A 23,000-nucleotide genomic window follows, 5' to 3' on the forward strand; every position below is an offset into this window, starting at 1 on the left:
CGTATTTTTATTATCTTGCATATAGTTTAACGTAATAATAAGAAGAAGAATATGTATTTATAAATTTTTTATGGGGTCATTGCCGTTGTTAGATTTAATTTTTCTTTGACTTATCATGCAACTCACACAAAATCTTGTTTCTCAATAAATAAATTTCAAGAGGCATGTTTCGTATGAGTATAATATATGCAAGGAGAAATAATTAATATTCATCGATAAATACCCTTTATTCAATCGGAGTAACATTTATACTTACTTAAAGCATGTTATTGAACTTATATACCTGTAGATTTTTTTAACGGCAACAATCATAATCGCAATAGTGACGAAAACGTAACGACAATAGTGACAATAAGTCGATAGTAATAATAATAATAATAATAAAATAATACTGATTATAGCAATAATAATAACAATAATAATCGGACTAGAAGATGATAATGATTCTAATTATAAATATCGCAGAATATATTAATTGCAACGCAATGAAAAATAGATTCCATTGCAAAGTCAAAATATAGTTACTATTGATTGTTGATTACTTGTTTTCACTCATTCTCATTTCCTTTTTACATGCCAATTAAATCGAAATAAAAGAATTGAAATATTTGACGACAGTGACAATAATAACCATAATTATAATGACAATGATAGTGACAGGAATAATTATAACGTCGAGATTATTCGTAATTGTCGGTCAACTATCGCTATCTGTAATTTGTTATTACTCTCACTACATGGTGGTTGATTAAAGTATATTTACTTCATCTGCACGCTTTTTCCAACTCAGCATCTCAGACAAACAATTAATTTTTCGTTTTTTTTTATATACATCATCTGATACACGTTTGTATCAAACATAGTAAAATTATAACGTAACATTTTATTTTGGCAAAATTATTGATTATCCGATCGACATGTCTGCCATTAAATGATGATCCGTATCTTGTGATTTTATCTTTGTGATGTTTGAAAGAGAAAATATAAGAATGTTAAAATTAAATATTAAACCATCTAAAATATATTAATAATACTTGAGAGCGGCAGTATAATTGATGTTAATTATAATAAATACGTATGATAAAATAATAATCTATAATCGTCCCATTAACAAATGCTTCCTTTTTATTACATTTTATTACATTTATATTTATTGTAATGAATCCGTAGTCAAGTTATATATGTTTTAATTTTGTCTCCAGATATTAAACTGCTAATAAAAGTCTTTCGCATCTATGTCGATCGATCGACTTATACGTGAGTGTAAAAAGTCAAACAGCAAAAATAAAAACTTCTGGCATGTCTTATATAGTAATAATAACACTCACACAACTCCAACGAGAAGCGACGACTGTTACGACTCAAAGTCGGGCTTTTGATATTTACAAATTTCTGTAGTTTCCCCGCATTTCTCGTTCCAGCAGCAAAATAAACGTTTAATATAAACGAAAACAAAGAATAGATCAACAAAAACAGTAATAACCGCGCCGATACAAATGTACATGTGTTTCACGACGCGGTCGTAAGTGATTGCGAATATACAGGGGAGAGAATGCGACGCATTCTGAAATTATTGCACATACGAATGAATATCCTTCGACCGAACTGGTCGCATCGTATCCTGAAGGAATGCAAAGCCCGATCTTTCCTTGTGTCCTTGATGAAACGATCGAGACTGAATTACTCGCCTCGGACAAGCATAAATTCGACAGAGCATCATACTTACGATTGACAGTTGTTAATGAAAAGGCCACGCATGACCTCGTGAGCATTTCTTTCTCTTCCTTTTCTCTCTCTCTTTCTCTCTCTCTCTCTCTCTCTCTCTCTTTTTCTCGTTCTCTCTTTCTCTTTCGTCATCCTATTAAAATCGCAGCTCGTTATCGCCAGCGATTTTTGTCCTTATAATAATTGTATATCTCTGTGACTATGTACAGCCTATGGACAACGCATCGCACTTTACTTTTCTTATAGACTCAATAATATTATATAAATACGTTGGTATACTTCGTGACTATATTTTATCGACAGTAGTAAGAGTAGTGGTAGCAATAATGACGATTGAATTAGCCGCTAAAAACGATCTGGCTGATTGTAACAATTACAGTAATAGTAATAATAGTAATTATAATAATAATAATAATGATAAATAATAGTGACTAGCTGGTAGATAGTTAGCCGATAAATTGATTTATAAGTAGCCTTCGATTTTTAGCAGAGAAGCGTCATTGATGGACGCGCCGGCCCTCGATAAGTCGCGCGCTGACCTCGCTTAAATGGTAATAACAGTTATACAACGTTAAGTGTGGCAAGAATCCGATATACAGCTAACTTAATCATCTTTACACGACTTAGAGCGGTAACCATCAACCTGTCGAATAATATATAAACGCAATTTCTCCCGTTGTTATGTATGTACATAAGCGGCGATAGCGATCGCCGCCGATCGTGTGATACTTTTTGACGCAGACATCATTATGTACAAAAGATATATCATTACGGGATCACGACGTAGTCCCGTAAATAATAGTCCGTTCTAGCTTATAATTTCGCGGATGCTCCGACGGAGCCATCGAACCGGTTAGATGCCGTTATAGCGTTTCCTAAGCAGCCTACAGCAGGCTGGTCGGCTCGTGCTCGACCAGCTGTGACAACTTTCACCAACGTCGTCATCCGACGATCGCACGTGATAGCGAGTTGACGTTGTCGAGTGACGTAGTCCGAAATTCACGCGAGCGATGTACGTATGTAGGTACCCGTGACGCACGGCCGGATTCGCCGCGGCATTCGGATGAGTCACACGCGTCTCACGAAGTGTCGGGTTTCTCCCAGGTCGTAGGCCGATCCGCGAAGCTCGGTCACGATCGACGTAATTCTCTTCCTCTCTTAGGTGTTGATTTACACGTGTCTCACGTATATGCTCGTGCATGGGAAACTGGGCATCGTTTTCTCGTACCGTTTCGTTCACTCGTATTCGATAGATAGACGAGAGCGGAACGACTGCGATCTGTGTCACGAGTACGCTGGATCGCTTGGTCGCATAAGTCCCGAGAACGATGCTCAGTACCCGATCGTCGATCTTTAAGGATGGTCTCAGATGGGTGTCGGCAGGACCGTGAAATCCTGCAGAGCAGTCTTCACCGTCTCGTAAATCGGCCGGTTGCTCTCGTCGGCGCAGTAGCCGTCGGCGGTACACAGAGTCTGCAGCTTCGTCAGGTAACTGTCGAAGTTCTCATGGCCTATTTTCTCCTGCGGTCCGCCCGGGCCGTTCGGTAATCGTACTTGCTCCAGCAGAGTGATCATGTTGTCGCGCAGCGACTGATAGTACTCGGTCAGATTATTATTGCGCTGAACTATCGTTGTGGTTTCCTGCAAAAGATAATGATAGCTCTCGTTAATGCTGACCTGCAAAAATGTTCTCTCAACGACGATTATATTCATTTCAAGCTCAATAAAAAATAATAAAAATTTAACCTTAACAAAGATGAATATAGTTCAGTTATATAATAAATTTTTCTACAAATACAAAATAAAATTTATAATATCGTTTCTTTCTGGAATATGCGGTTTTAAGACATAAAACTGGACTGATTAACCACCGGTTATGTTACTTGTCCAGTATCAGCGTACGGTTAATAGTTGTACGGAAGATAATTATAATATCATCATTTTATGTAACAAATATTTTTTTTAATAACAATACCGAGGGAGAGAATTCTTTAATTAACGAGATTAAGATTAACGATATCATTATTTTAACGCGGCATTTAGCAATTTAGCTTTTAAATTAAAGTTCAGTTGCGCATTTCGCGGTAAGATAAGCGCAATTAGCTCACGAGCAACAAGCTCAACAGTTAGAAACAACGGGATAACGGTCCATTTTTCCACGTACAATTGTTTGTTATTTATTTATTCGGCATACGGTATACTACCGACTGAGCAAATACTGACCTTTTCTCCGTGCTGGAGTTTATTCTCCATGGCGGTGACTTCCGAGCGCAAGCGCAAGACTTGCGACTCGACCCGGGCGTTCTCTCTCTGGAGCTCGGTGATCTCAGCCTCCAGTGTGCAGAGATCCTCGCCACCGTCGGTCCCGCTACCGCTCGAGTTACCCTGACCCGTGCCTACCGCACCTCCGTAAGCCGGACCACCGGCTTCCAACCCTGAAGACAGGATAGACACGGTCCAGTTTGATCGACTGCCCGTTTTACGGACGAAAGAGAGATTGATATCGTATATTTCCCGGTTTCCAGAGAGTCTCTGGTTTCGCCCGCAATCAAGCGTGCACGCCGCGATTCGTACGCCCTTTCGTCTCAATGTGAAATACGGCCCTAATATGTGATACGTAATAAATGCTATGGGAAAACTACTGGAAATTGGACACGACTCGAGTTCCCACGGTCGACGGAAGTTCGTACGAATTTTTCGTATTTAAATAGAAGCATTCTTGCATTTTTTTTTTTTTCTTTTCATTCATGACCGATAAGCGATTAGATGGAAAAAAAAGTCCGAATATATTGAGGTTTGCGGGACTTTCACGTGGTACAGGTGGAAATGTAGCGAGCATTTATAATTTACGTCAAGGATCTCGGTTCAGGCAGCGACTTAGGCGAAGCGGTTTGTGAAAAATCGCAATTATGTAGAGTTCGAATAAAATCTTTCGACTTTCGATTTTCTGATATTATATATCTCTGTTTTTCTCTCTTTTTTTTTTTTTTTTTTTCACTTCGCTTGTCCCAGGTCGCTGCATTATAGCTTATCTCGAAATAATGGGATACGGTACGGTTTCTTCTGCGTACGGTTCGTGCCAAAGTGATAAACGCATCTCGGCAGAAAAGCGAGAGACACTTTGAGGCTCATTCGATCAAGCGTGTGCTCCGACTTGGTAAGAGACGCACGAACCTGACAGGAGTGCCGTGGGAATGGTATGATCGGGACAATGTCGGGGTGTTTTGGGGTAATTAGCGTGAGGTGCCATCATACCAGATAGAAGAAAAAAAAAGACGGAGGACACCGAGTGCTGGCGTCAATACACGGCGCGACATTTTATTGCGCGTGAATGAGCAAAAAGAAAGCTTATGGTTGTTTACTGTGCTAGAGGTACAATTCACAAATATTGCCAACACTCGGACGTCGTCACGTAAAAAAAGTAAAAATACTGGTGTGTGGAGATTCTGTAATGTAACATCGAAAACACATAGGAAACAAGTGGCGAATACGTCAGTCCCTTACCTTCAAAAGTAACCGTGCTCCAAGCTCAACATGAAAGGAGCTGATCCCAGAATAAATCAGAATATATTATTTTCCATCATTAAGACATACGGTTGTTTTTTTTTTTTTTCGATTTTACATTTCTGTCTTGTACATAACGAAGGAAGAGGTTTCCTGCACGGGACCGAATCGAAAGGGAGGAAAAAAAATGAGATGTAAATTAACGCCATCGTATTCGATTCTCTTGCCTCTTTTGTTTTATCCTTTTTTTTCTCTTTTATAAGCTACTTGTGGCATCCGTTTCATATCTAATTCATATCAGTTGCGATATTCGTTCGCAAGCCTGGAACATTTATTACTGAGAAAAAGAAAGGAATTGAAACGGGAAAAGAAATATTTAAAAGGGAGAAATGAAAGAAAACGAACTCTTTAATGGTCAAGAGAAGAACGAAAGGATAGGGAAAGAGGTTACTCTTATTGGTATGACAGCACATCATTGCGAAGAGCAGAGTATGGCATAGCATGGGATCAAGTACAAGGTCTGATATGCACAAGTTTACAAAGGAAAGTACATAATTCCGTATGTTTTAGCATCGCTCTAGTCCGGGCGTTGATCGAACGATCCATGAAAAGTATGCAGTATGATGTTACGTTACTACTTCTGTCTTATACAAAAATATTAAAATAAAAGAAATAATCGTTGTTGATTATAAATCCTGAACGAGCACGATGCGCAAGCATAGAAAAGAATAGAGAGCGAACTTAAACTGTCTTATCTACTTCGTAACATTTCCTCTCTCTCTTTTTCTATCTTTCTCTCTCTCTCTCTCTCTCTCTCTCTTTTTATCGCGCGTTTTGATAGAAAAACGCATTTCGCGGTTTCAATTTTGGCAGCTGCGCGCGAGGAGAGCTTTGGATAAAACTCAATCGTTATTCTTCTTTACAACGATTGGTCTCACGCACAGCGTTATCTCTGACAATATTATTCTTCGATCGTTAAGTATTGACAGCCGGGGATGACATCAGGGGCAACTCGATCCTCACCGGTGATTCCTCTGCTGTACATGCTCATATTGTCCTCCGATTTCGGTTTCTTCACGGCGTGGCTAGCTATCGGACAGCCCGATAAGGACCTATGGCTGTGGAAGGAGCCATTTATGTGACCGAGTCCATCGCATCCGGGTGTGGGGCAATTGACACCCTCGAACTTCATGGCCGTCGCGGCAGCCACGGCCGCCTTGTGCTGCTCCACCGTACCACCAGATTCCAACACCCGCATTTTGTTCCTGTTTGCAATCGGGCATCCAGATGCACTGCAATAAAGAAACAAGAACATATATACGTGAAGATTGTACATTATCAAAATTTAATCCTCATATAACAAATAAATAAGTAGTATAACTACAGTTGTTTGAGTATTTTTGTAACTAATTGTACGACTCATCAATAACTATGAATAATTTCAATATTTTTAATAAATTAAAAATTTTTAAGGACTAATCTCTAAATAAAAACTAATTATTTGTTAAAAGCTCTTGATTAGTTTGATACGTGAGATTATACGTGATAATTATACGTCAAAAAAAAAAAGAAAAGAAAGCAGCGTTATCCTAAGGTAAGATCTAGGCTATGTGAAAACTCCTACGAGCCTTACCTGCGATGTGACAAGAATTTGCCAGTGGCATGACCGGACCCGTCGCAACCCGGGATTGGACATCTGTAGTCCAAAATGCCAACACCACCGTCACCAACACCACATAATCCATCCACACAGAGCGAGCGTGAAACGAGCGGAAACCGCCAGTTATTAGTCAGCGTCTTCGCTTTTGCGCGGGGTGTAACTCGGGCAAAGGGAGAGTTAGGATGCGGTTACGGGGAGAGAACGGGATTTCCCCTTTCTCGGGTCTCATCCGGCAACCTCGCGGTACGTGCAATGCGGTCGAGAAGATACCTGCGTTAGCTGCTACGTGCAACGTGCGAACGCGACGAAAACGCAAATTGAGATCGCGATTACCGCCGCACCCTCAAATTGCGAAACTTGCGAGATGTAATCGCGTCGTGAAACCAAATCCTACCGAATTCATGATAGCATCCCACTCTTTTTGGACCTTTTTTGCATTAATTTTTATCCGCTACTTTTAACTTTTAATTGAATGAATAAAAAAATTTCGCAAATCAAAATAGATTTTTTTTAAAGAATTTCCTTTTTAATTCTATATTATATTTAAATGTTAAATATATTCTATATAATTTATTTTATTTCGTAAAATTCAATTAATGAAATAGTCTTTTAATGAATGTTGCCAAATGAGTGTCATCCAACAAAATTAAACAGGATTAATTGAATTCTATTCAATATAATTCAATATAATGGGTAATTCAATATAGTTAGCGATTCTCAAAAAATAAAAAATGGGAAACACTGCAGACTCTGTGTTAATCGCATAAACAGAAAATACAAGCGGAATAAAGAGGGGATAATTAAAAGTACTCGCGTGCCGAACTGACCTCAGAGGTTCAGAATCTTGACCATCTCGAGGTTTACTCTTTGGCTTGTTGGCCCGTGGACAGCCGGACAAACTTCTGTGCGACGAATAATTTCCCGTGACGTGTCCAGAACCATCGCATCCTGGCGTAGGACACTTGAGTTCTTGAGAGTGCGCCTGGATTTGCGAGCGATCAGCTCGTGGACATCCAGAAAGACTGCAAAAGGAAAGAAGATTCTTTTCTATTTTAACACGTTGCGAAAACGCCATAAAGACCACGCGCTGCGTATTCTCTGCGAGGAGACACAAAAACGTTATCAGAAACTTGAAAGAATTTGAGTGAGAAATTTGTCATGTTGTCTGATAAGATTTTGCAACGCGTAATCTTCATGGTTTTCGTCGTACGAACGTACACCTCAGAAACGTCCAACCATCGCTTCAGCAACACATCGCATGCAATTTACGCGACGTTGCCACGATGTCGTGAGTACTCACATGATCTAAGGCTGACCTGAAGGACGATCAACGTCTCGAAAATTAGATCTCGATGAGTATCTGAACATTTTGTTCGCTGAAAGGATCAAGATCGTGTCGCATGACAGGTGACACGACACGTCACCGAAGTTAACGTATTGCTATTAATCGCCGCTAAGATCTAAATATGTATGTATTTATCGAAGAGCGGCAAGAGAGACGTTGGCTCACCGAGATCAGTGCAGCGTATCGGCACTGGCTTTATTACAATTTAATTTCGGACGACTTGCCTTGCGTCCAGTTCGAACGAAGACATTGAGAGCAAGGGAGACCTAAGAGTCGCATCTCTCGCTCGAATATCTCTCGCGCGCTAACGATCGTAGCCCGAGTCTTACGTTCCGGGAACACCCTCGAATGTCGTGCGGATTATGATCGATGCGGACGGACAACGGATTGTGTTTGGTAGCATGCAAATGGCAACGCCGTGTTCCAGTTGGATCACTTATGAGGTGTCGCTCGTAAGATCAATCGCGGCTTCATACTCGCATTGATCCGGGGGGGATCGGTCTTACTCTAAGAACATCGAAAGGGAGAGCAGGGAGCACACTCACACCTGACCCCAATGAAACTCGCCAATTGCCAATTTGACTTTGCGCACGGGGTGCGTCGCGAAGCGATATCTTCACCGCTTCGTGGGTATTCTTGATCATTACGGTTCTGCTATGACATGGTCATCGGCAACAGTTCGCTACGAGCTGCCCACTCGAGGCTGGCGAAAGCGGCTTTCAACGGACGAATAGTCAGTAAATTAATCACTACGTATGCGTACGAAAGCGAATGAGTCTCGCGATCGAAAGCGGGTAAATCTTGCACAATGCCGATTTCTCCGCAACGCCAAACCTTGATTTTGCCATCCCTTTTCGTAGGGGTCGGGTAAAAACAGCGAAAAAAAAATGAAAAAAATTCATTCAGTTATCGAGGCCTATCTACACACTTTTGGTATCGCATAATGTAAAGTAGGATACGAGACGAGGGAGAGAAAAAGAAAGTGAGTGAGAGTGAGCGAAAGAGAGAGAGGAGAGAGAGAGAGAGAGAGAGAGAGAGAGAGAGAGAGAGAGAAGTATATTGTGTAACAAAAAAATAAACAAAAAATTATATATTGTATATATATATATATATATATATATATATATATATATATATATACTTATGCAAGGTAGCTATAGTACCACTGGATATTCACATGTAATAATGTCATATATAAATATAAGTGGCAACATAATATTGAATAAGTGTATTCAACCGCTTAACTAGAAAAAAATAGGGTTTCTAGACGTATGTTTTGTACCGTAACACACTTAAGAAGCAACTACGCCATGGACCACCAATATGCATCGATGCAAGAACCATTCATGTAAATATATAATTGGCAATTTACTTAACTTCGTTTATTTTGTATATATATATATATATATATATATATAAAATATATGTATATGTGTGTATAAATGGTGTGTGTGTGGGAGGGGGTGAGTGGGTGTGTGTGTGTGTGAGGGGGGTGAGTAGGTTGGTGTGTGTGTGTGTGTGTGTGTGTGTGTGTGTGTGTGTGTGTGTGTGTGTGTGTGTGTGTGTGTGTGTGTGTGTGTGTGTGTGTGTGTGTTGGGATATATTGTCATTTTTCATCTTTAAATAAAAATATCTATTATCTTTGCGAGGAATCAAAAAGGACCAACACAGATTTAGATATATGTACGTAAATGTATGTATATTTTACGTTGCGTGCGTGCGTGCGTGCTGCATCGCCATATCGATATATATACATAATGGAGCGTTCACGTCAAAGTCTTGGTGTAAATGTCAATGTTGCCTTGCCTTCTGTGGGTAGCGTAGTTCCCTGAGACATGACCCATGCCATCACAGGACGACGTGGGGCACTGTATCAGCTCCTTGCCATCGCGACCACGAGGGGCGGGCCGAGGTGCGAAATTCAACGAATACCTCCTCACACTCATACTGCACCGAATAACATTGACCGTCAAAATCGAGATTTCCTAGCTAGGTTGATTATGGAATTATCGATAGCTCTTTAATTGTCGCTGTTTAAATACAGAATTCCAAACGATATACCCATTCGAATTATTCGCTTCTCTTTTTGATACTGCTACTCTAAAATATAATAACTAAAATAGTATAGTTTTTTCGTAAAAAAAAAAACATTCGAGCAGATTGTCTAACGTAATTTGACGTATACGCAACACGTAACGACAAACGTAAGTCGCCTTCCCAGACACGAATGCGAGTATATATAGTTTACAGTTAAGCGGCACAAAGTTATATTGCGTTTCGTAACTTTTCTCTGAAGCGCGAGTGGAAGAGCAATGTACGGCGTGATAGCGTGATATGAAAAAACGTCGAAAAGCAGGAAAATGGCCTGAGAGGAGACGAAGGAGGAAGCAGAGAGGCGAACCGAAGGAACATATGCGCCGGCCAGAGAATCGGAGGGTGGGCATCTCACTCTTGCTTGCGATCTCGTCGTAGATAGACAAGCCGCTGTCGGCAATGAGAAAGTCTCGGAAACCTCGATGACCCTTGAGTAGCCGCGATATTGCCGAGCAACCAAGAGCCGACGGATGCTGACTTAAGTGCAATTCAAGCTTAGTACGCCCTCGGAGTATCTATCTTCACGTTTTTACAGTCTCTGTTGGTCCGCTACTCTGTCTTGAATGTTAATAATATTTTAAATTACGTGAATTGTATCGTCATTTGTATGTGAAGTTTTTATATTAATGTGTTTTTTATATCTATAATGTCGCATATTTTCGTAAATTTCAAGTTGCATGATCCTTGGCCCATATAAAGATAAACATAATTATTATAAAATGGATCGGAAGCTTTAATCGTTCTTAATTTCTGGTAGTCAAATATTTAAGAATTTTTAAATTTAAATGCAAATTTTCAAAAATTTTAATTCCAAAAAAGCTGTTTTTCCCATAATTTTCGAAATATTTTTAACACATTTTTTAAATATATTTAATATATTTAATATTTTCATAATATATTTAATATTTTCATAAATACTGTGGATATTTATTGATGGTTGATCCAAATCAGGTCGTACCAATAAATGTTTCCGAGAGAAGACTAGTAATATAGTTAGGATACGAAGGTTGGTAGTTATATTGCCTGCTGCCATTAATAAAGTTGAAGTTCGGATATAGATTGATTTTACCGAGGTTTCAGTTGGTCGTACGTGCTCCATGTTATAGCGATTCAATAAAGATACAGCTAACGAGGAGCAGAAATGTGGAAGATTAATATTATGAAATGATTGGACATATTCTTCATTTCATAAATTTTTCCAAGTTTATGTAACGAAAAAATTATTAGTTTATTAAATAAACTTACTATTGTCATTAATTAAACATTTAATAAGCATTATAAATAACTTAGTATTATAAAATAAATAAAGATTGTCTTAATATTTTGAGAATAAAATTATGCTTATTAAACTCTATTCTAATCTTTAAAAAAAAAAATTAAATTGTATAAGATATATTCTGTTGACAACCAAAAATTAATAATTTAATTTCTCTCATTTTGATATTCAAATTATGTTATTTTTAATCTGTTGCGTTGTATAGAATAAAATAAATATATTACATTTTAATGATATAATAAGGGTATTTTAGCAAGTATTGTTCATTTGCAATATTGTTTGTAACAATGCGTTCACGATTATATTTTCGTGCAAATACAAATATTGTATATTTATCATATAATATTTATCACATTCTCGAACTTCCGATAGCATAGAAATTCATAGTTTTTGCACTCTCCTCCATCGCGGAGACATTCGTGAGATTTGTGGAACGCGATGTATCGAATTTTGGACCGTGATAAAGTTACAAAAGGGACGAAGCAGCTTCGCCTCGAGGTAGCCGGGAAGGTGTGTTCCGGGTTTCTAACCCACGGCGGGGAGGACGACGCCGGGTCTCGACCCATAATCCAGTGCGGTGGCAACTGATTATACCCCACCTCCCCATTTTAACCTTATCCTGCCTCGCCTCCGCACCCTCTCAATCCCTTTTCCCCGCACGCGCGCCTTCCACTCGAGCCTCATCCTCATTCTCTTCTTATACGCCCAACCGCGCCTTCTCCATACCGCCGAGCTTCACGTCAATTAGAATAAGGTTGGCACTTTCGGTACGAAGAGTAATTACTTTAATTAACAAAATGGAGGTGGGTATGCGCGAGTTTTGCCCCCTTTTCCTCTCGCCCTCCATCGCTGATGTTAGCCGCCGCCGCTGCCGACGCCGCCGCCGCCGCCACCGCCTCCGTGCCTTTTCAAGCTTCGGCCACGAATCTATCGCGTGAAGGATTCGTGCGATCCTTTCCGCAAGGCAAGTAAGTACCAAGACGAGAGCTCGCGATGCTCGCCTGCACGACGTGTGGACGTATTCTCTAATAATCCTACCTCACGCTAAATAACGATTTGGATTCTCATCCCGTATCTGACGTCAGAAATGACTATTTGATTTTAAGTTTCATTAAAATAATGTAAATATATACCTCTTCCCCCATTGAAAAAATAAATTTCTAATTGCGTAAAATGTCAAATACGTGGTGAGATTACCGGCCGATCTTATAATACACTTAATGCGATATTCTTAATCGAAATTTATCGAAAAGGAAGAATCTTTTCTTGAAAAAGATTTTAATCTTTCGATCATTTAATTTAAAATAACAATTTCTATTTCACCGACAAGCATTTACTCATATTTACAGTACGAAAATAAAGATTTATTATGAGTCGGAATGTTGCTCATAGTCGCAATATTTCATTCAAAAGGGATAAAAGAAATGACCTACCTGTCATCCTTGCCGGATGGTTTATCGAGAGGTCCAACCGTGTGCTGCGGGGGTGGCATACTATAGCATGGTGCCGGAGTGTAACCCGCTGGAATCTGATAACCGGAAGTCACTGGGCCACCAGGGTAAGTTCCACCACAATTGTAGCCTGCAGTCGGATAAGGGGTATATGTGTTTCCAGGATATTCAGGTTGTACACCGGTCATTCCATATCCTGGATGAGGACTCATAGGTCCATAACCTGATATATATGAGATTATATAAATAAAATAAATAACAAATCTTCTAAAAAAAAATATAGAGTGCATCATAAAATATCTTATTTATTATAAAACATGTTATTATATTTATTAAATTCGTGTATCAAATTATTTTATAAAATAATTCTTAAATTAACATATCTCTTTGATAAATTTAAGACAAACGCGTTTAACAAAAAATTTTAATATACTTTCCAATTAAATATTTCGACAATTAAATATTAAAAGAAGTTTGTTAGAATGTATTAGAAAAAAAATTTATCATTTCTTTTTATTTTCTTTTGTTTTTAGTTTATATTTTGTTAGAAAATCTGTTAATTCTCTATAAATATAAATATAATTCAAAAATTAAAAAAATACATCGATATTGATATCGAGAATTAGTATAATCTTTAATTCGACTTTCACTGAAAAAGAAATATGATTTCTAGGAGACTTCGCCTAAATACGTACATGCGTGCCGTGTAATCGCGCTCAAACGGGAGACACGGAAATAGCGCGAACACAGGCGCACTACAAGAGCAGCCCGCTGCTTGATTAACTGTTGTAAAATCTACACGTTTATTTACTGGCAAGAATTCATTTTGTCGAGAGAGCACGCAGTGCAAATAGCCGACGGACGGAAGGCCGACTGTGCGCGCGCGCACGACGTCGCGTGAACACGGCGATGCCCTGTGTGCGTCGAGGCCGGGGAACACGACGCTGTGTGTGCTCGAATGTTTCAATTTCAATAACTACTCCCCAGCGTCAGAGTCCGCACAATATCGGCCGCGTCGGACTTTTGCCGGCGCTACGTGTACGCGAAATATTGATAATTAACAATGGCCGTGTACCGTCACAGGGGGGTGGTTCGACGGGAAGGGTGCGCACGGTGCACATTCAGGCCGAAGGATGGAAAAGAGAAAGAGAGACAGAAAAAGAGAGAGAGAGAGAGAGAGAGGGAGAGAAAAAGAGAAGGATAGAAACGGAGAAAATGAGGGGAACGATTAGAGAGAAAGAGAGAAAGAGAAGTAGGTAGGGATGAAAGGGGAGAATCGGCCGCGGGTTTGGAATGCCAAGGTACAGAGAGACTGAGGAAAATGAGAGTTCGGCCATAGGTGCCTATTATGGCAGTCATGTACTGTTCTGGTGAATTTTTATTCGACGGTTGTAACCGCGTATCATCCCCTATCCCCTACGTCCCTCACCACCCTTACCGACCCCCGGGGGCGTCGGGCTCTTTGTTCTCTTCCGAATCCCTCGTCCACGCGCCTCCTCCGCGTCGCCCCCGCTATCACCTGACGTTACACGACGCCCGTATAAGGACACATTAACGCTTCGCATGTATCTCCTACCGCGCATATATATATATATATATATATATATATATATATATATATATGACGGTTAAAATTTATAGTGTTAAGGACACCCTGTCACACCTTTTTCCACGCATGTTTGTTTTTTTGTCCTATCTCATCTTCGTTCAACATTATCGTACCTCGAAACAATTGCTCATTCCCATCATCAAATTTTCGCGAAATGCATAGGCAAACAACATTGAGAGATCATAGTTGTTACAAATATTTCAATGAGCGAGTAATACTCCTTGGTATCGAGATACTAACACAAAAAAGTTCCGCAATAAATATTATTTCTTTAAAATAAAAAAATGACACATAATGTTACTTCAACAACTAAAAAATATTTTTTGATCGTAGAATTCTATAAATTAATATATAAAGTTGTATTTTTACATACAATAAATTGTATTATTGAACGTAATCACAAAAAAGGAATCGTGAAACATCTTCGAAATATGAATCGTAGATTATCCGCGAAGTTACGCGATAAACGATGATAACTCACCGGTAGGATCTCGGTAGGCGTCCATGTAGTGGGAACCCCCGCTGTCGGGCGTGCTCTCGCGACTATACGCCGTGACGTGCACTCCAGGCGGCGGAAACCCGGGTACAGGCCTGATCCCTGGACCCCCGCTGAAATTGACCGGCTCGTTCGCCGTTGAGAAATCAACGGGCTCCGTCTGTTCCTCGATTGGTCGTGGGGGTGGAAAACCCGGGCCCACCGGAACCGCGACAGCTTCTCCATGGCCAGTAGAATACTGCGGACTGGGTGCACCACTGCAGTGTAGATGTAGATATATATCTTTTTTGTCTATCTGTCTAAGTGTCTATAAAGTCTTCAAAATGTCTTCATATAGTATAACAGACTTCTACTTAAATTGATTTAAATTTCAATTTTTTATTTTCAATAACTCTAAATTTTAAATTTTTCATTGAATATATACGAAAATTATTTTCTTGGTAAAGCTAACATTTCAAAGTTCTAGGCTTACTATTTGTTATGAAAATTGAGAGATACCTATGAAGTCTATTGACGCTAAGGTCGAGAGTCTGGCCCTGAGGACTAGGAACTTGAGGACTAGCCGTCAAGTGAGGACTCGCTGCAGCCTGAGGACTATTTCCCACCGTTTGTCCTCCTCCATATTGTGGACTCAGGCTATTCGAACCATAGGGCGGCGCCTGTAAATCGCGTCATTAATAATAAGGATAAAGACGTCATAAAACTTTTCATATTTATTATATTATTTCTAGCTAACCTGTGGGCTAGTGGAGGTAACACTGGAAGTAGACAAATCCATAACCGATCCTCCAGGTGAAGTAGGCGGTCCACCAGGTTTCTGCATCTGTTGCATCTGCGCGACCGTAACGCACTTCACTGCAACATTCATGGAGATATGACATTTAGTTACGAATGAATCTCAGATACTTGCAGAGACAATCTCGCAGATTACCATCTTCAGTCTTTATCATCCCAGCTGCCGTTGCAGCGGCCATCGCCATCTGATGCTGCTGCGCGGCTGCCGCAGCTTCTTGATGATAAACTCGTTCCTGTTCCTCTGGTGTCATTCCGGTTTGTCCTAAATAATACATATTCGCCCTCGAATGAAGTTGCTGCTGCTGCTGCTGCTGCTGCTGCTGCTGTTGTTGCTGTTGTTGTTGCTGTTGTTGCTGCTGTTGCTGAGACGGGATCGGTGCGCAAGATTGCGTGTCATATCTCTCATAAGGCGCAGTAGTACCCGGATCATAGGGCCGATGATTGGCAGCGCTAACTACAGCATTCTCGTAGCCTCTACCAGCTGTAATGTCATTGGAATATGTCACCACAGGTCGTGCGATGTTGCTAGCACCAGGATGCATGTACGCCCTCGCGTGTTCGGCTGATCTATGATGATAAAGCTCCTCCGTGGTAGTTGCGGCAGCCGCCGCAGCCGCTGCTGCGGCCATCATGGCAGTAGGCTCGTAAGGAGATCTTTGGGACATTTGATGACTCATTCTGGTATCTTCCACCATTGGCATCGGATAAGCGACCGGCTGCATCGGTAATACATGGTGAGTCGGATGCTGACCAGGATGATGAATGGTCGCTCCTATGGATGGTCTCGAGCCCATCGTGTCCATGGATGACATGGATGAGGAATTCGAGTCTTGGCTCATGTAGGAATCGTACGTCTGTCGTACCGCGGGAGGTGGCGGTGGCGGAGGCGAGTTCACTCTGCAGGACGCGGCATCCTCTGTCTTCGGGACCAACAATTCACCCGTATTTTGATTCCTCATAGATAATGTGTTGCAGCAACTGCTGCTAAGAGTCATGTTCTCCGTTTTGGGCACTTTTGCGGGACGCGACGTGCTGTTGTCCTCCGGCGTCTTCGGAGGTTTCACGTTAATGCCGGCGTTTTTCGTCGTCGACGAATAATAATCGTAGGTCAAGCTGCTCAGTACGGGTTTCGTATCTTGTGTTGCAGAACCATATTGCGAGTAACTTTTCGTGTCCATTGATGGAGGTAACAAATTTGTACTGATGTACTCTGGTGGTATTCCTGGCACTATCGCAAAAGATAACATATTTAGGAAATTTTGCATAAAGATATAACAAGTTTGATGAGATGAAGAATTTTTCAGGTAAAGGTAAAAATACTATTGTAATAGGAGATATTTATAAATTTAATTTTCTAAGAAGCACTTATCACTAATACATGTTAAATAGCATGCAATTATCGGTTGTTATAATAGATATTTACACATGGCTCAGTCAAAAAAAATAATTGAATAAATTTTATATACACTATATTAATTGTGATCTTTGTATATTGTATATTTATATATATATATATATATATATATATATATAAAACTTTATATACTATATATATATATATAAAACTATTAATTTTTTACTTCTAATTTTTTATATAAATATTTTAATAATTCAGTTTATACATGTACAGGCTATAAAATATAAAAATATAAAATATATAAAATATAAAAATAGTCTCTCTAAAAAGAAAAAAATGAAGGAATTATAAGTGACATTTTTAACTGAGTCATTAATATTACATCAAGTATATTAAAATCTATATACAAACTAATATTTAACTAAAACCCAAATTTAATTTGAGGAAATGAAGCAAATATAAAATTATCAATAATAGTTTATAATCAGCATATGCAATGAATGATAACGCTTAAAAATCTTTGCAAATAAACGCAATCGTGCCGCATAAATTCGTATGAAAAATTCATCGCAAGTTATGCAATTTTGTCACAATCACAATTAACACATGAGCGCAACGGATTGCAAAGAGAACGTGAGATATGTTTTCTGCATGAGTTTTATATCCTTCTGTCTTGTTCCCAGCATTTAAGTCGCGTGGGACAGCGACAAGATTTTTTATATCCGGAGTATTGCGGACACGCACGAAGAGCAATCCTGCATACCGCCTTACCTTGAGCCTTTTGTCGTGCCTCGCGTGCGGCCTGCTTATTGGCCGCGGCGATGGGACATCCGGATAGACTCCTATGTGTGTTCCGATTGGAGCTGACATGACCGCGGCCGTTGCAACCAGGCGTCGGGCATTTCAATATGGTCTCATGCATCGCCAGAACTGCGAGAACCCAGAGACACGTGGCGTGGTTACACACGTTTTTTGGCATGTTCGTACACACGCGCGTTTACGTCCACACAATTAGAGAGACGCGGCGCACACGCACCCGACAGATGTGATGAGATGCCGTTAAGGCGAGCTATCTTTATGCATTGAGTATAATTATCCGTGTTAAATATTGCGTGTTCCCAAAAAGGAACAAGGGAAAGGGAGAGAATGAGTTCTGGATATCACGAATATTTGTCGCTTCTTGCGAACGAGCGAGGGCGAAAATGGATTTTACAGAAACAAGAAGAAGAAATCCGCACGTTTGTAAAAGAAAAGTAACAGAGAACAGTAAAATCAATCGGAGAATGTCAAGAGAGACGGAATACACCGCGTCACACCGCGTGTGGAACGCAAATTAATGTGTAACAGTACAATCAAGTATATACCGAGCGGGTAGAGAGAAACACAAGTAAAGACATTTAATTAATCGATAGAAAATTATAACACAATAACTTACAATCTGTGTGAGGTGGTGTGCTACATCGAGGAGAATGACATTTGCTCGTCGTACGCGAACGAGCGAACGAGCGAGTGAGCGAACGTAAACGCTCGATCTTAAGATGCCTTGAAAAATCCTGCAGTCTCAAAACGAAGGGAACGAGAGGCAAATTTTCCATAAATAGAAATAAAAATTATGCGATTGTATGCATGTCCGCGCCATACGCGACATTGGCTGCGCCAATTCGACAATTCTGACAATTCGATTTGTCATCAAGGGGGAAAGGGCGGAATATCCGTAGTTGTGCGGAAACTCGTACATCAATGGAATGCCGGACATCGATCATAATTAATAATATAATTCTTTGCGTAATTATACTCAATCGCATAAGTGTCCTCCGTGTGTGAAGTGCCCGGCGTGTGCGCATACGCCGGGCTCGTCGCGCCGCCCGTGTCTCGAGTTCTCCAGAGGGTTCATAGGCACGACCAGTATCAATAAAATTCGAGAGTGTGGTGATATAATTCTCTACTATATAATGTACTACGAACAGAACGGTAAATCAAAAGGAACGCAATAAATAAAGCTCTCTACCCCGCAAACGAAAAGCGCAAAGAATACAACAGCAGATATACACGCACACGCATACGCACACGCACACACCCACATACGCGACGCGTGCACCGCGCTCATCCCTGAAAAATATCCATTTTCTCTTTCTAATTTGACTTCGTGTATCGAAGATATATTTTTTGTTGCGTTTAATGAGGCGAGGAAGAACAATGGCCTTTTGTAGATAACCAGGCCAATCGAGAAAGGTTTCGAGGAAAAGCGAAAGCCAAATTAGAGACAGAATATTCCAATCGTTTGCCAAAAGCAAACATTATTTTAAAAATACAATACTTGGAAATTGCATATTTACTAGAATATTATATTTGAAAATTTCCGGACAATTTCAGGAATTATTCATTGATAAAATTAATTGTGAAATTTCTTTTTAAATAATCCACAACAAGAGTCATTCTCCACTCCCTCGCCTCGTTATGAGAAAAAGACACTCTCGCAAAAAGAAGATGCACTATATAGCTACAATAAGAAGTAATTAATTTAATACAGAAGTACTTACTCTCTGGAGTTAATTTATCCTTTTGTGGACATCCAGAAAGGCTGCAAGCACAGAAACTGCTTAACAATGTTTAAAATTTAAGGTTTCAATATTTTCGGCCTTTCTCTTAAGAATTATGTGTCTAGAGTATGCATTAAAATTAAAAATTCTCTTCTGATTTTTATTTATTTTTTTATTTTGAATTTATTTATTCCTTTCTTGTCATCACCAATATATGCACATTTATTGTTCCGATATCTGATATGCAGATCGCGAATTAGCTTATTGATGTCTGTTTCTGAATAACGCCCCACGTAAAACCGCGTAGGTGTGTAATCGGCTGTAGCTGAGTGCGGAGCGCAGGTTAATTACCGATAATTGCTTACCTGCGGTGGTGAGAGTAGAGTCCGGTCACGTGACCCTGTCCCGTGCAGCCTGGGGTCGGGCACTTGTTGCCCTCTGTAACAAATCAAACCGCCACATAGAGGCAGATGTTAGTCTATTAAGTGCCGTTTTAGATATTCATGAAATACGACGTACACTAGTTTTTACTCGAGCTTATCGGGCTTGTGCGACTTTACATAAAGTTCCAACCAATAAATTTAAGCTAATTAAATTTTTAATATAAAAATGTTTATTATTAAATATTAGCTGAAGAAACTGCGTCATTCAAACATTGTTTGTTTAAAACAAATTAAAGTCACACAATCCAGGATTTACCACTTTATATAGTTCATAAACGAATGATTTTTTTAATAACATATTCCATAAATACAAAAATACAAAATAAAATTTAATCTAAACATCTCTAGATATGCTCAAAATAAAATTTAAGTACATTATATAATGATTAATTAATATCAATTTGGAACAAATCTAACAAAGTCAGTAAATTATCAAGTCAAGAAATTGAAGATAGAGAAAATATATTTCTTTAAGTTTATTGCACTTTGATATTAATTGCAAATTATGATCAAGTGCGCAGTATTAGGCAACATATCCCTGCAATACATTATTTCTGCATCAAAATTGATGATTCCGACACAAGCGGGTTGTAATTCTGAATAAATTGGATATTTACACTGTTGACGAATGTTGTGCAGGAACGCATCGACCGGAATACAGCGTCGGCTTAATACGTATTAATGCGTTGTTATTGCATTTGATTTCATAATCTTGTACTTGCGGCCAATTGACGCGAAAATATCGCACGCAATCCGCTTTCGCTTCGTCATTCGAATACAAATCAATATTTAAACAAAGGCATAGTAGTAATGTAAAAGCTTTACATAGTCTAAAATTTCATTTTCAACAGCAGTCTTTACCCTAGCATTGTACTAAACATCGCTTAAACATATTATATCGTAAAGAAACATATAATTATTTTGCAAGTTAAAATTATTATTAATTAATAGTCAATGAAAGATATCAAAGAAATCTTAATGCACTGTAATCTTGAAAGTATATGATAAAAAATATGAGAATATTGGAAAGTATATGAAAAATAATATAGTATTTTGATGTGCACTGCCAGTGGCGTGAGTAGTTGAATGGAAATTAACTATTGAATGGCTGACAGCCGATGTGTTCGACATCGTCGCGTAGTTTCATTCTGCACATCGAACCAGAATATAGCTTACTCCCCGTTTGCCAATATATCATGTTATCCTTCATACAGAACGTTGAACAGCCAGGGCAAAAGACTCTGCGAGCAAGAGTAGCGAGAGACATATGTCTATATCATATAAAAATTTTATTTGTAAGAATTCTATCTTCTGTCCTAGAAATTATTTATATTAAAATAGAATCAATAACAATTAACATAAAGATAAAATATGTAAAAGTAATATCAATAATAAATCAATTTCATTATTCCGCTCGATTTCCTAAAATAAATAAAGAAATATATAAAATATATATATATATATATAAAATAAATAATTCATATATTCAAAAAAAATCATCTCGCGAAAATCTAATATATATATATATAATAATGTAGAAAAACGTGGGCCTATGAAATTTTAAAACGTTTAAATTTTTATACCAAACCAGTTACGTTCTAATTTTTTACAATCATAAATTGTAAAGTAAGTAAATGTAAAGCGAAGGTAAATATATGTTTTAAATACATTGTGTATTTAGAATGGAGACATCGCTATAAAGAATATTTTACATCGTAAAAACAATATATAATTAAAAATATATCATGCTTTTAATCTCTCTATCTATAATAGACGTTAGAGATATATCTCGGAAAGAAATTTTAGTAAATTTGTACAGCTTCGTTGGTGGTGTATGCTATTTAGTAGCATTTTTCAGGATGAATTTCCCCAATCTTGTGGCGAGAGGCCCCAAGTGAAAGTTGAAAGGACGGTCCAGAAGGGTGGAAATGGCCTCGCGTGTGGTCAGCCTGGATCTCGTCGCACGAGTTACGCATTTGTGAATAGCCTCTGGGATTTCTCTGTCCCATGACTAAGCCTTCGGGATTAGCACAGGGTATGTGGCCGGCCTACAACTGTCCGCGAAACAAAGAACAGATAGATACTTCATTCCCGTGCGACAGAACGAAACTTGCAGTGATCATGGAAAAGTTTCGCCATGAGATATTTTGTTCCTTCTATCTATGTAGTAGGAACGAGATACAATTTTCTGTCGTTTGTTATTTGTATTATTCGACCGAGTGAAAAAAAAAACTCCAGAACAGGTCGTAGATTTTTATTCGCGAATTGCGAATGTCTCCCATTTGTGAATGAGTGTCGTAGACACGCAGGGCACAACGCCTCTCATCGGGAGTTGTTTAAAGACGTACAATCCATACCATTGGAGACCTGCATTAGCTGATAACTCGCGTTGGTAATTTCTAAATTTTTTTCGATACTTTTTCAAGTCCTTTCTTTTCTTGCGACACGAAAATATGAGCGGTGCCAGACGGGCATGCCCAAACGACCAATTGTACCATCTGTCGTGCACTAGTTCTAATGGTGGGTATAGTGCACGTCACGTATGATCGCATTCGTATTCCCGGGGCGACCTCGCGTGACCAGACAATTACGGGTTTCTAGTGCACTGCAGGTAACCAAGAAGTACCAATCGGTTAATATGAGACCCTTCGGCAAGGCTCTCTTTATTTCAATCGTGAACGATAAACTTAACTAAAGGTTTTCTA

General features: G+C 39.2%; 1 protein-coding gene across 7 annotated transcripts in view; it reads right to left on the reverse strand.

Moving 5' to 3' along the window:
* Positions 1-208: 208 nt before the first annotated feature.
* Positions 209-23,000, reverse strand: part of LOC105427986 (uncharacterized) — a 278,359-nt gene continuing 255,567 nt past the window's right edge. For 4 of the 7 annotated variants that reach the window (XM_089079846.1, XM_089079845.1, XM_089079847.1 and 1 more), the window contains 14 exons: positions 20,218-20,290; positions 19,853-19,893; positions 18,084-18,242; positions 16,092-17,183; positions 15,897-16,015; positions 15,659-15,819; positions 15,146-15,417; positions 13,038-13,278; positions 10,041-10,181; positions 7,717-7,911; positions 6,863-6,925; positions 6,253-6,521; positions 3,949-4,160; positions 209-3,366 (listed from right to left, as the gene is read on the reverse strand). In XM_089079846.1, the coding sequence (XP_088935972.1) occupies positions 3,091-3,366; positions 3,949-4,160; positions 6,253-6,521; positions 6,863-6,925; positions 7,717-7,911; positions 10,041-10,181; positions 13,038-13,278; positions 15,146-15,417; positions 15,659-15,819; positions 15,897-16,015; positions 16,092-17,183; positions 18,084-18,242; positions 19,853-19,893; positions 20,218-20,290 (3,314 nt within the window). In that variant the 3' untranslated portion in view covers positions 209-3,090. The remainder of the gene's footprint in view (positions 3,367-3,948; positions 4,161-6,252; positions 6,522-6,862; positions 6,926-7,716; positions 7,912-10,040; positions 10,182-13,037; positions 13,279-15,145; positions 15,418-15,658; positions 15,820-15,896; positions 16,016-16,091; positions 17,184-18,083; positions 18,243-19,852; positions 19,894-20,217; positions 20,291-23,000) is intronic. The other 3 variants (XM_089079842.1, XM_089079844.1, XM_089079843.1) reach the window with 3 other exon arrangements.

This window comes from Pogonomyrmex barbatus, unplaced genomic scaffold (genome assembly GCF_055798465.1).
Source record: "Pogonomyrmex barbatus isolate J1 unplaced genomic scaffold, ASM5579846v1 scaffold3, whole genome shotgun sequence".
Classification (NCBI taxonomy): Eukaryota; Metazoa; Arthropoda; class Insecta; order Hymenoptera; family Formicidae; genus Pogonomyrmex; species Pogonomyrmex barbatus.